This window comes from Oryctolagus cuniculus, chromosome 1 (genome assembly GCF_051225735.1).
Source record: "Oryctolagus cuniculus isolate XC-2025 breed Fujian yellow rabbit chromosome 1, ASM5122573v1, whole genome shotgun sequence".
Classification (NCBI taxonomy): Eukaryota; Metazoa; Chordata; class Mammalia; order Lagomorpha; family Leporidae; genus Oryctolagus; species Oryctolagus cuniculus.
The window spans coordinates 8816655-8828815 of record NC_142867.1 but is presented as its reverse complement, the minus strand read 5'-3'; the positions used below and the strand labels follow the sequence as shown (position 1 = coordinate 8828815).

At 52.2% G+C, this 12161-nt stretch overlaps 3 protein-coding genes and 1 non-coding gene across 5 annotated transcripts; 3 read left to right on the top strand and 1 right to left on the bottom strand.

Moving 5' to 3' along the window:
- Window positions 1-2696: 2696 nt before the first annotated feature.
- C1H11orf98 (chromosome 1 C11orf98 homolog) lies at window positions 2697-4094 on the bottom strand. The gene is made up of 4 exons (XM_002721004.6): window positions 4013-4094; window positions 3735-3859; window positions 3090-3187; window positions 2697-3006 (listed from the first exon to the last, which is right to left on the bottom strand). The coding sequence occupies exons 1-4, from the start codon at window positions 4049-4051 to the stop codon at window positions 2897-2899; spliced, it is 372 nt and encodes a 123-aa protein (XP_002721050.1). The 5' UTR covers window positions 4052-4094; the 3' UTR covers window positions 2697-2896.
- On the top strand, window positions 4050-5567 carry CSKMT (citrate synthase lysine methyltransferase). 2 transcript variants are annotated; one of them, XM_051833066.1, is made up of 3 exons: window positions 4050-4235; window positions 4529-4604; window positions 4895-5567. In XM_051833066.1, exons 1-3 carry the CDS (start codon window positions 4050-4052, stop codon window positions 5548-5550), a joined length of 918 nt encoding a protein of 305 aa, XP_051689026.1. In that variant the 3' UTR covers window positions 5551-5567. The 2 variants fall into 2 exon arrangements, with proteins under 2 accessions (XP_051689026.1, XP_089182438.1); XM_089326312.1 differs by having other exon boundaries at window positions 4170-4235; window positions 4529-4763.
- On the top strand, window positions 4305-4453 carry LOC127487485 (small nucleolar RNA SNORA57). The gene has a single exon (XR_007914330.1). It is a non-coding gene; the product is annotated as a small nucleolar RNA SNORA57 (small nucleolar RNA).
- Window positions 5568-10499: 4932 nt separating the features above from the next.
- Window positions 10500-11126, top strand: UQCC3 (ubiquinol-cytochrome c reductase complex assembly factor 3). Its single transcript, XM_002721003.6, has 2 exons — window positions 10500-10623; window positions 10713-11126. Exons 1-2 carry the CDS (start codon window positions 10504-10506, stop codon window positions 10860-10862), a joined length of 270 nt encoding a protein of 89 aa, XP_002721049.1. The 5' UTR covers window positions 10500-10503; the 3' UTR covers window positions 10863-11126.
- Window positions 11127-12161: the final 1035 nt, after the last annotated feature.

Genomic DNA, 12161 nt, shown 5'->3' with positions numbered 1-12161 from the left:
CACTTCCGGAGCAGATTCCTGCTAATGTACCTAGGAGAGCAGAGAGGATGGCCCAAGGACTTGGGTTCCTGCCCCACACATGGGAGACCCAGCTGGAGTTCCTGGCTTCTAGCTTCAGCTTCGATCAGGCCTAGTGGTTGCAGCTATTTGAGGCATGAACCATCAGATGGAAGAGCTCTTTCTCTCTCTGACATTCTGCCTATCAAATAAATCGATCTTTAAAAAAAAAAAGTGTTGTCTAGGGCTAGCATTGTGGTGCAGCAGGTTAAGCAATTGCCAGCAACACAGTCATCCCATATGGGTACTGGTTCGAATCCTGATTCCTCCACTTCCAATCTAGCTTCCTGCTGATGAACAAAAGCATTTGGGAAATGAACCAGTGGATGGAAGACCTCTCTCTCTCTCCATCTCTTTGTAACTCTGCCTTTCAAACAAATTAACAAAACTTTTTTTAAACTTAAAAATCTTTTTTAAGTGTTATCTAGGACAACGTACCATTCTGGGTTAAAGGAAACTAGAGACATGACAAATGCAATATTTGATTGACTCCTGGACTGAGAAAATAAAGAGCTGCAAAGAATATTACTGGAACAATTGAAGAAATTGAATATGAAACTAAATATTAGTTATTTCATCAATGTTAAGTATCTGACATGTAATAATAGTATAATAGCAGCATTTTGGCCATGTAGAATATTCTTAGGGATAAAGTCTCATATTATTTGTACTTGGCTTTCAAATGATTTTTTTTTTTTGACAGGCAGAATGGACAGTGAGAGAGAGAGACAGAGAGAAAGGTCTTCCTTTGCCATTGGTTCACCCTCCAATGGCCGCTGCGGCCGGTGCGCTGCGGCTAGTGCACCGTGCTGATAGAAGGCAGGAGCCAGGTGCTTATTCTGGTCTCCCATTGGGTGCAGGGCCCAAGGACTTGGGCCATCCTCCACTGCACTCCCTGGCCATAGCAGAGAGCTGGCCTGGAAGAGGGGCAACCGGGACAGAATCCAGCATCCTGACCGGGACTAGAACTCAGTTTGCCGGCACCGCAGGCAGAGGATTAGCCTAGTGAGCTGCGGCGCCGGCTCAAATGATTTCATTTAAGGATAATGGATACACACATACACATGAGTATGCAGGGAGAGTAAAACAAGTAGAGCAAAATGTTAACTATTTAAATTTGAATCTAAACAGAGAGCATGGTCATGGGATCATTGCACTAATCTCTTATCCTTACTAAAGGTTTAAAATTGTCCTAAATATAAAGTTGAGGGAAAATATAAGTTGCTGTAGTGGGCAAAGCTGGCGCCTGTGATGCCAGCATCCCATATGGGCACCAGTTTGAAACCCAGCTACTTCCCTTCCAGTCCAGCTCCTGGTAAATGTGCCTGGGAAAGCAGCAGAAGATGGCCCCAAGTCCTTGGGTCCCTGCACTCATGTGAGAGACCCGGAAGAAAGTCCTGGCTCCTGGTTCCAGCTTGGCCTAGCCCTAGCCATTGCAACCATCTGGGGAGTGAACGAGCAGTTGGAAGATCTTTCTGTTTTCCTCCTTCCCTCTGTAACTATGCCTTTCAAATAAATTTTTAAAAATCTCAAAAAAAAAAAAAAATGTTGAGGGAAGGTGAATGCTGAGCCCAAGCCCTCCCTCTTCCAGGGATCGCTGAATTACAGAGACCCTTCCCTCTTAAGTACTTCAGCAAAGGAGCTTTTCATTTTAAGGATCTCAGCCTTGGCTTCCCACAGAAATTTTAAACATTAAGAAAAAAAAATTGGTTTTCAAGGGGCCAGTGTTATGCCAGAGTGACTTTAAACACTGCCTGTGATGCCGGCATCCTATATGAGTCCTGGTTCAAACCTAGGCTGCTACACTTGCAATCCAGCTTTCTGCTGATGTAACCAGGACAGCAGCAGATGGCTGCCCTCCTACCCACGTGGAAGACCCAGATGGAGTTCCAGGCTGCTGGCTTGGGCTGGCCCAACCCTAGCTGCTGTGGCATTTGGGGAGTGAACTGGCAGATGGGAGCTCTCTCTCTCAAAAAAATAAATACATAAAAAAAACCATTTTAAAGATTTATTTTGAAAGGCAGAGTTAGAAAGAGGGACAGAGATCATCCACCTGCTGGTTCACTCCCCAGATGGCTGCAAAGGCCAGTGCTGGGCCAGGTTTTATCCAGGTCTCCCACATGGGTTGCAGCAGCCCAAATACTTAGGCCATCTTCCACTGCTCTCCCCAGACCACTGGCAGGGAGCTGGATGGGCAGTGGAGCTGCTGGGACATGAACCTGCACCCATTTAGGATGTCAGCGTCCTAGGCAGCCTCTTTACCTGCTACTCCACAATGCCAGCACCAATTTTTTAAATCTTAAAAAAAAAAAAGAGAGAGAGAAAGAAAACGTAACACAACAAAAGGAGCAAAGACAAACAAAATGTGAGATGATTAGCCTATTCTGGTCACACAGGAGCAATGGCGGCACTGGTTACCAGGACCCTTACTGCCTCTGCTATCCCTACATATCCCTCTATTTCTGTCTGAAAATGCAAAGCTGCAGGGCCACTCACTAGGGAGACTGGGCCACTGCAGAGGTTGGCTCCTGGTTGCCTTGGCTTGAGCAAGTTTTGGGGCTCCTCCCTCCAGACTATCTGTTGTGTTTGCACACTCACAGACCTCTTTTCACGGCCCACTGCGATCACACACGTCTCAGTCAAGAGTTTAAGGGCTTTATTACAAAAGGAATTGACTGCTAGGGGCCCTTCTTCTCTGCTGACACATCCCTCCAGGGGAGGTCAGTGGGCCACTAAGGAAGAGGAATCTGGGAAGAATGAAAAGGGGGAAATGCTTTCTCCAAAGTCCTCTGAGTCCTTCCGGCTCCGGTTGAGACTTCTGATGGAGGAGGTAAGACCTTCAGCTGCCACCTTCAAGGTCCTCCATTTCTACATCCTGGGGGGCTTTTGTCTTCTTTTGCCGTTTGGGCTGTGGTTCACTGGTCCTGGCTGGCTTTGAGGGGGCATCCACTGAGCAGAAGGAAAAAGGAAGCATGAAACAACCAGAATAAACCCACCCCACTCCTCCTCCTGCGTCTGTGCCCCAGTCTCACCTTCCATAGTCGCCTTCTCCTTCTGGGCAAGCCGGATCTGCTGGAGGAGTTTCCTGCGTTTCTTCCCCGACAGAGTAATGTTGGCCCGCGCGCTGGACCTAAGGAGGAGAAAGAGTCCTGGTTGCCGTGAACTGGTTTACATCACGCAAACGGGAATGGGAATGGCTATGGGAAAATTCAAATCACACAACTGTTTAAAAATCTGGGATCTAAGAAAGTCATGAGCTAAGTCTCTCCAACACCTAGACTTTAATCTCAATACATATCTTGAGATTAAGTATTAGGGAGCCTTGGAACTTCCGTGCACAATCTTCTGTTTTGGGGAAAACTCACTGACTGGTACACACTTCTGTGTGCAGTTTTCTGAATGCAAACATACGTTTACTGGTAAAAAAGTTTAAGTGGATGTACACTGTTACTTCAGGGAGTGGGGTAGTCGACAGCTCTCCAATGTGGGACGCAGGCATCCAAGCGGTGGCTTCACCGAGACCCTAAAGGAGGCTGTAAGCCACACGCATAGACAGGCTAGCAGAGTTTGGGAACGAACTATCGACCAGCACAGATCAGAGCGCGCAAAGCAAACCGGGGGTACCGGCTGCTCCGGCGTGGGCGGGGAGGGCCACGGGGAAAGGGGTTGGCGCTCACGCCCGCTTCTTGAGGTGGTGCCGCGTGATCAGTCCCGCGTCTACCACAGCCCCGACCACCCGACGCTTCAGTCGCCGCTCCCGGTTCAACACCCGCCGGCGCTTGAACAGCTTCTTCTTCAGTTCCTGCGCCAGAGAAAATGCGAGTCAGAGGGACGCCGCGCGCCGCGTCCCGGGACCCCCGCCCCCGGAGGCCCCGGCCCCTTCGATCCCATCTCGAGCGAGAGAAGGGGGCCCCGCGACGCCTGAAGGGAAAAAGTAGCGACCCCACGCAGTCACCGTTCGAGGCCTGTTGATCTTGCCCCCCGGAGGCCCCATGGCTGAGCCCGGACGCTCGCTCTCCGCCACACTTCCGCCGCACGCCGGCTCCGCAGGGCTCCGCCCCCAGCCCCCGCAGGGCTCCGCCCCCAGCCCCCGCCGGCCAATCGCGGCTCGGGGGCGGGCCCTGGACTATATAAGGAGGCTAGGCCCTGGCGCCGGTCTTTCCGCGCGCGCTGTGCGGGTGAGTCCTGTCTCCGCCGCCCGCCTCGGGGGTGGGGGTCGGGCGAGGGTCGTGGGTGGGGTCTCGAACCCTCCCTTTCTTGGCGGGGACCGGGCGTACGATCCCGCTCCCCGTTATGTGCGGAGGCAGAGGAAGAGGGCTCCGGGCCCCTCGGCGTCATGTCTTCGGTGCCGGCTGCTTCCCGTCCGCCGGTTCTATCCTCAAGCGCCGAGACACGGCTCATCGAGCAGGGCAGAGCCCAGGGCCTGCGGGTTGCTCCCGGAGGGTGCTCACGCCTTCTGCTTTGGTTTCAGGTCTGCGGACGCCTTCCTTGGACCAGGAGCTGTCAAACCCCGCGCTCTGTTCCCTTTTGCGTGGTAACCAATAAAGGTTTGTTCGTACCGCAGGTCCGTGTCCGCGTCCTTTTTCTTTTTCTTTTTTTTTTTAAACTCTGAGGCTGCATACGTCCCTCGCGGCGCGGGAATTTGCCGACCTTCCGAATGCTCCACGTGCGGTCACTCGTGACATGCGTGCCCCGCGCCTTGGCCGGTATGGAGGTGGGGAGGGCAAGGTGGGTCTGCCATGCCCCGCGGTGTGGTCCCTGAAATGGTGGCTCCAAGAGCCTGCAGGCTGCAAATGGAACTCACGCACCAGGTGACCCAGGCTCCCTGTGTCCGCAGGCTCTCTGGCCGGTAGCTGCCTGGCGGACCGCTGCCTCTGGGATCGGTTCCATGCCCAGCTGCGTCCCGGCAGCGCCCCTACCTTCGACTGGTTCTTTGGATATGAGCAAGTCCAGGGACTGCTACTGCCGCTGCTGCAGGAGGCACGGGCTGCCGGTCCACTGCGGGTGCTGGACGTGGGCTGTGGGACCTCGGGCTTGTGTACAGGCCTCTACACCAGCTCCCCACACCCTGTGGACGTGCTGGGAGTGGACTTCTCTCCCGTCGCCGTGGCTCACATGAACAGCCTCCTGGAGGGGAGCCAAGGCCAAACACCGCTGTGCCCTGGGCATCCCGCTTCCCGGCTGCACTTCATGCAGGCTGATGCTCAGAACCTGGGTCCTGTGGCTGCGTCGGGCTCCTTCCAGCTAGTGCTGGACAAGGGCACTTGGGATGCTGTTGCCCGAGGTGGTCTGCCTGGCGCTTACCGGCTGCTCTCAGAATGCTTGAGGGTCCTGAGCCCGCAGGGGACCCTGATTCAGTTTTCAGATGAGGACCCGGATGTGCGGCTGCCCTGCCTGGAGCAAGGGTCCCGCGGTTGCAATGTGACTGTGCAGGAGCTTGGCCCTTTCAGGGGCATTACCTACTTTGCGTACTTGGTTCAAGGCGCTCATTAAAAACACTTGCGTTTTGACCCTGGCGTTTCAGTTGGTCAAGGAAACGGTTAGATAGAGCTCTGTCCTTGCAGGGTGAGTTGGCTGGAATATGAGGATTTGAGAACTGGCCTCCACATTTGGTGCCTCGGTTTACCCATCTGCAGAATGGGGAAATGCCTACAGTTGCAAGTGGACATTGGATAGAGTACCTAGTGGGTCCCTGCTGCTTTCCCACCAATGCACATCCTGGGATGCCGGCAGATGGTGACTCAAGTACTTGGGTCCCTGCTACCCACACGGGAGACCCGAGATGTAGTTCCTGGCTCTGGCCTAGCCTGGTCCAGCCCTGACAGCTGTATTCAGGAAGTGAACCAGCAAATGGAAGTTCTCTCCCTTTCAAAGATTACATCCAGTAATAGGTGAGACATTTCACAGTGGCAGGCACTGGATGACTGCTGGAAAGAGAAGGTACAAGTGGGGTCACCACTAGAGCTAACAGGAGCTCCTAAAAGCAGAGGTTTTTTTTTTTTTTTTTTTTAAGGCCTGTTCACTCCTCAAGGCCAGGGCTGGGCCAGGCTGAAGCCAAGAGCCAGAAACTGTTTCTCCCATGTGGTTGTAGGGGCCCGAGCACTTAAGCCATTATCCACTGCTTTCCCAAGTGCATCAGCAGAGAGCTGGATCGGAACTGGAGCCCATATGGGATGCCAAAGCGTACTTAGTCCAAATCCCAGCAACAATTTACTAAACCTCACCTGTGGAAAAAGGAAGATTATGATAAAATGGGTACAAAGGCTTCATAAACAAAGCTAGGTGAGGGAAAGCCAACAATACTTACCTGCAAAGTTAACAGGAGGGAGGAGGAGGTGGGAGTACTCCACAAAGGGGCTTCTACAGACACAGGAACCTGTTGCTGGGTCCCTGTGAGCACAGGGGTTGGGGGCTTCCTGGTACTCAGAGTCTTCAGGAGTCCAAGAGGCATCTTGTTCTAACTGCTCTTGCCCCCAGATGACTCCAGGGTTAAATGTTCTTGAGGGAGACCTAGGGTCCTGTGGGCTCCAAGTCCAGCCTGGGGAGGAAGGAAAAGAGCAGAGCCCATTTGCAGTGAAATACTCCTCATAGATAAGTGAGATTTAAAACGGTTACAGGACTAATTTGTGTAAGGTGGTTTTTTTCCTTATAAAAAGGAAGGTGGAATATTTGGCCTACCAGTTAAGATGCAGGTTGGGAGGGATACCCTTGTCCCGTGTTGGAATGCCTAGCTTGGATTCCTGACTCCCAGCCTTTGTCCAGCTCCCTGCCAAGGCAGCAGGGATGGTGATGAAACATGATCCCTCCCACTGATGTGGGAGACAGATTGCCCCAGTCCCAGCTGGTACAAGCATTTGAGGAGCAAACCAGGAAATGGGAGCCCTCGGTTTCTTCCTTTGTCTCTCTGCCTCTCAAAATTTTAAAAATCAAACAAAAAATACTTTGAGGGGGAAAACAAACAAGTGATCATGATTGAGAACCTTGATTCCACAGCCTCATCCATGAAGGGAAAGTCCCATGTTGAGTTTACGGAATATGAAGTGAAAGTGTTAAGCTCATTGCCTAACAGTAAATAATTAAAAAAAGTAAATAAGATAGGTAGCTTCTGTAACAGTACACAGAACTGGACAAAGAAAAAGAGGTATCAAGAATATTTACTATGGGTAGTTGGGTTTGAGGTCATTTTATTATCTTTTCCCAACAATAAACTAATTTTTAAAAAATATTCAAGGTACACATCTAAAAATGTTACCCCATATGACAGCACAGCTCTCTCCAATGTTCAACTTCACCATCTGCCTTGATGTTTCTCTCCCACATCTTTCCTCACTTTGAGTGCCTGCTGTATGCCTTGTCCTGCTGCATGCAGGGGACACCGTGTTCCTTCCCGACCCTGCCCAGAACACCCAGGCACCTCTCACCTGGCTCTTCACTCTGGTCCTGGAAGAAGGCCTCGGCTTCCTCCTCACCATCAGTGAGCAGCAGCAGGTCCTCACATGGCCACTGGAGACCTGCACCGTCCTCATTCACCTCAGACGTTTCCACGACAATGGAGGGCAGGCGTGGCTTTTGAGAGACAGCCTGAACATCCTGGGGACCTTCAGCCCTGCCAATAGCTCCCGTGTCCTTCCAAAGAGAGCTGGTCAGCCTGGGACCTTCCGGGCACCGGGAGGAACCTGCACTATCCCTAGGCCAAGGCCCATCCTCCTCGCTGTTCCCTGGCACAAGGGCCATGGTGGTGACTGTAAAAGTGCAAGCTGGCTGAATTCTTAAGAGGGTCCTCAGGGTAGAGTACCCTTGCCCAGGGCACCCACACACTGCTCCTTTAATCTTCTTTGGAACCTGACTGCATAATCGCTTCTGAGGACAGGAGGGTGGCAAGCTAGGAGATTATGGGCTTTCCAGGCGGGGAAGAAGCCCAAGAGGTGGGACAGGAGCTTTATTGCTCCTTACTCCCAGAGACACTGGGCACGGCAGCACAGGTTGGAGAGAACAAGTGCATCTGGATTAAAGCCTGGGAGTGAAGAGCTTTGACAACAAATTCACAATTCCCTGACTTCTCTGTTTACTGGTTTTTCTCAGTCTGGGACATCTGTCTGGATTTTATTTAATATTTTTATGGTGTTTACTATTCTCCAGGAATTGCCTTAAATGTTTCACCTATAAATTGATTTAATTGTCCTACAATTATGAGATGGGTACTATTAGAGGCCATTTAAAAAAAATTTTTTTTGCAAGGCAGAATTACAGAGAGAGAAGGAGAGGGAGAATCTTCCATCTGCTGGTTCACTCCCCAAATGGCCTCCATGACCAGGGCTGGGCCAGGCTGAAGCGAGGAGCCTGGAGCTTCTGGGTCTCCCACATGGGTGCAGGGACCCAAGTACTTGGGAAATCTGCTACTTTCCCAGGGACATTGGCAGGGAGCTGGATTAGAAGTGGAGCAGCCGGGACTCAAACCGGTGCCCATATGGGATGTGGGCATCACATGTGGTGGCTTCAACCCACATTTTGTTTGAGTTGTTGTGACTAAAAGGGATTGTTTCAGAACCCCCAAAACCTGGGTCTACTTGCCTGACCTTGGGGTTGTAGAACAAAGTAAGTATGGGGCCAGTGCTGTGGCACAGCGGGTTAACCTGCCACCTGCGGCCCTGGCATCCCATGTGGGTGCCAGTTTGAGTCCCAGCTGCTCCACTTCTGAACCAGCTTCCTGCGAATGCACCTGGGAAAGCAGCAGAAAATGGCCCACAAGCTTGGGCCCCCTGCACCCAGGTGGGGGACTTGGAAGAAGCTCTTGGCTCATGGCTTTGGACCAACCCAGCTCCCACCTGGGGAGTGAACCAGCAGATGGAAGATCTTTAAAAAGAAGAAGACAGTAGGTATTTATTTGCAAAGCATAGAGCAAGAAGCCAGACAGCTATCACTTAATGCCCAGGTTCCTGGAGAGGTTAAGGGTAAAGGTTCTTATAACATGAAGTTGGGTTTGAGAAGTTTGTGTTCAGTTCACGTGCAGGTCCTTGCTTGATCTGCAGCTTGATTGGCCAAAAATAGATACAGCTTTCAGGAAGTTTGATGAAGCAAACTAGGCTTCAGTGAGCTATAGGTGGTAGTTACTTCTCTGGAAGTAACTTGTCCCCCAAAACAGGAATGAACATCAAAATGTTACCTATTGGGGCCAGCGCTGCGGCGTAGTAAGCTAAGCCTCCACTTGAGGTGCCCGCATCTCATATGGGTGCTGGTTCTCTTCCAATCCAGTTCTCTGTGATAGCTTGGGAAAGCAGTGGAAGATGGCTCAAGTGCTTGGGCCCATGGACCCATGTGGGAGACCCAGAAGAAGCTCCTGGCTCTTGGCTTTGGATGGGCTCAGCTCTGGCTATTGAGGCCATTTGGAGAGTGCACTAATGCATGGAAGACCTTTCTCTCTGTCTCCCTCTCTCTGTAACTCTACCTCGCAAATAAAGAAAATATTTTAAAAATGTTACTTATTGAGCCAATAAATGACCTCATACTTGTTATGAAGGATGCAGTGGGGCCAGTGACACTATTCCCTCAGTTCAGTGAGCTGATTTTAGTAAGAGGTTGCTTTGTGAAGAAAATTTAAGACAAGGGAAGAGACTGTGGGAGACTAGGGCCTGATAGTATCTACATCAAAGGCACTGTATAGGGCTTGGTTTCTGGGTCAGTAAATTGATATGTGCAAATATCTGGATTGACATTTTGTGCTATGTTGAAAATGCTCAAGTAGGGACAGGTGTTTGGCCTAGTGGCTGAAAAGCCATTTGGGACACCTGCATCCCAAATCAGAGTGTTTGGTTAGAGTCCAGTTTCTCTGCTTCCCAAATGGGCACACCCTGGGAGACAGCAGTGATGGCTGAAGTACTTGAGTCCTCGGCCACCCACGTAGGAGACCTGGATGCTGTTCCTGGTTCCTGGTTTTGGCCTGGTCTAGCAGGAGCTGCTAAGGGCATTTGGGAAGTGAACCAGAAAATGGAAGATGTGTCCCTCTCTGCCTTTCAAAAAAATTTTTTTAAATATATTTTTGAATTGTTAAAAAAGGAAAACGCTCAATTTTGCTGGAAACCAGAGTGCAGCTGAGCCCTCGGATGATGGAGAAATCTTGGAGGACAGAAAACTGGGCAACTGTAAAACCTATAGCAACAACAAGGGCACGCACTCGGCCCACTCTGGGTCTGGAGCCACAACGCCACGCACTCAGTCCTCCGCACCAACACCTTTTCTTGAAACGCAATCGCTTCAACTGTTATCTGTGAAGACGCGGGCGCTCTGGGCTAAACGTTTCTATGGTCAGGCCCTCTCTAGGCCAGCCATTTCTCAATGGTTTCCGCTCTGGGCCGCTCTAGGCTGCGCAGGAGGTGACGGGACGTCGGTAGCCACCTTTCTAGGCGGCGGGAGGCTCCCGAGGGCGCCTCGCTGGTCGCGCGGCCAGCCATGGTGCTGCTGCGGAAGGCGCTGGTCGTCGTCGCAGCGCTGGGCGCCGGGGCTGGGCTGGGCTCCGCGCTCTTTGCGCTCGTGACCCCAGGAGAGCTGCGGAAGCAGGCGATGCTGAAGGTAGGCGCAGCCGGGAGTCCTGAGGTGGAGTGGGCGGCCCAGAACCTCGGGCTGGGGGCTGGGACTGCGAATCTCCTTCCTGTTCTCAGGAGATGCCGGAGCAGGACCCGCGGCGCAGGGACGAGGCGGCCAGGACCCAGCAGCTAGTAATGGCCACTCTGCGAGAGTCTGTGGCCACGCAAGAGAACGTGGCCTGGAGGAAGAACTGGATGGTCAGCGGAGGCGGGAGGTCAGCGTGAGACTGGACCTGTCTTCATGGGCGCGGAGACCTTGGCTTGGGCGCGGGAGTCCAAGGCGACCTTTCCCCCTGCATGGGCCCAGCGGGGACTGGAGGCCAGGGATGCCGCTCCCAGGACTCCGCGGGCCCCGGGGAGTAGCCCCGGGTGCGCACGTTCCCCCTAACTCCTGCCCTGATTGCTCGCAAGTCCACGTCTCCGGCCGAGGCCGAGACACGGGGATGGAATGTGACGAACTGAAGGAACCAATAAACCCCGTCCCTCCGCGCGGTGAGTCCTACGACTGCTGGCCGCGCCGGGAGGCCGAAGCCGGATAGGTTTAGCCGCCACGTTTTCCATGCTGTCTCAGGCTGTGTGATCTAAGTTTGCATGAACTACCCGGGATAACCAGCGACACTCTCCAAGTCGGAGCTGCCCTAGGGAATGTGGTAGCAGTGGATGCCTGTGGAGGACCCTGGGGGCTCCTGTCCCCTGAGATTGGGAAGGGACCCTGCTCCCTGGTGATGCCCTTCTGTGGCTGTTTAACTCTGGCTAAGCTACCTTAGAGAGGCTCACTTATGAGCAGTAGCAGGAGGAACTTCTTTGAGTCGGTCTGTTCTGTAAGAGGTGGTAACTTTCTTGAGCGTTTTTGTAAAGAGATTAACTTAGGATGTAAAATGCAATGCCTGGCACAGAGCAGCCTCTCAGTATATGTACTGGGGTTATTTTTGCCCTCAAGGTTTCTTTTTTCTTTTTTATTCTTTTTTTTTTTTTTTTTTTGACAGGCAGAGTGGACAGTGAGAGAGAGAGAGAAAGGTCTTCCTTTGCCATTGGTTCACCCTCCAATGGCCGCCGTGGCCGGCGCACTGCGCTGATCCGAAGGCAGGAGCCAGGTGCTTCTCCTGGTCTCCCATGGGGTGCAGGGCCCAAGCACTTGGGCCATCCTCCACTACACTCCCTGGCCACAGCAGAGAGCTGGACTGGAAGAGGGGCAACCGGGACAGAATCCGGCGCCCCGACCGGGACTAGAACCCGGTGTGCCGGCACTGCAAGGTGGAGGATTAGCCTAGTGAGCCGCGGCGCCAGCCCTCCTTATTTTTTTAAACTAAATATTTTATGTGAAAGGCAGAGAGAAATCTTCTATATTATACCCAAAATGCCCACAACAGCTGATGATGGGCCAGGCTGAAGTTAGGAGCCTGTAACTCAATCTGGGCCTCCCATGATGGTGGTAGGAACCCAAGTACTTGTACCATCAACTGCTGCTCCCATGGTACACATTTTTTTTTTTTTTTTTTTAAGATTTATTTATTTATTTGGGAG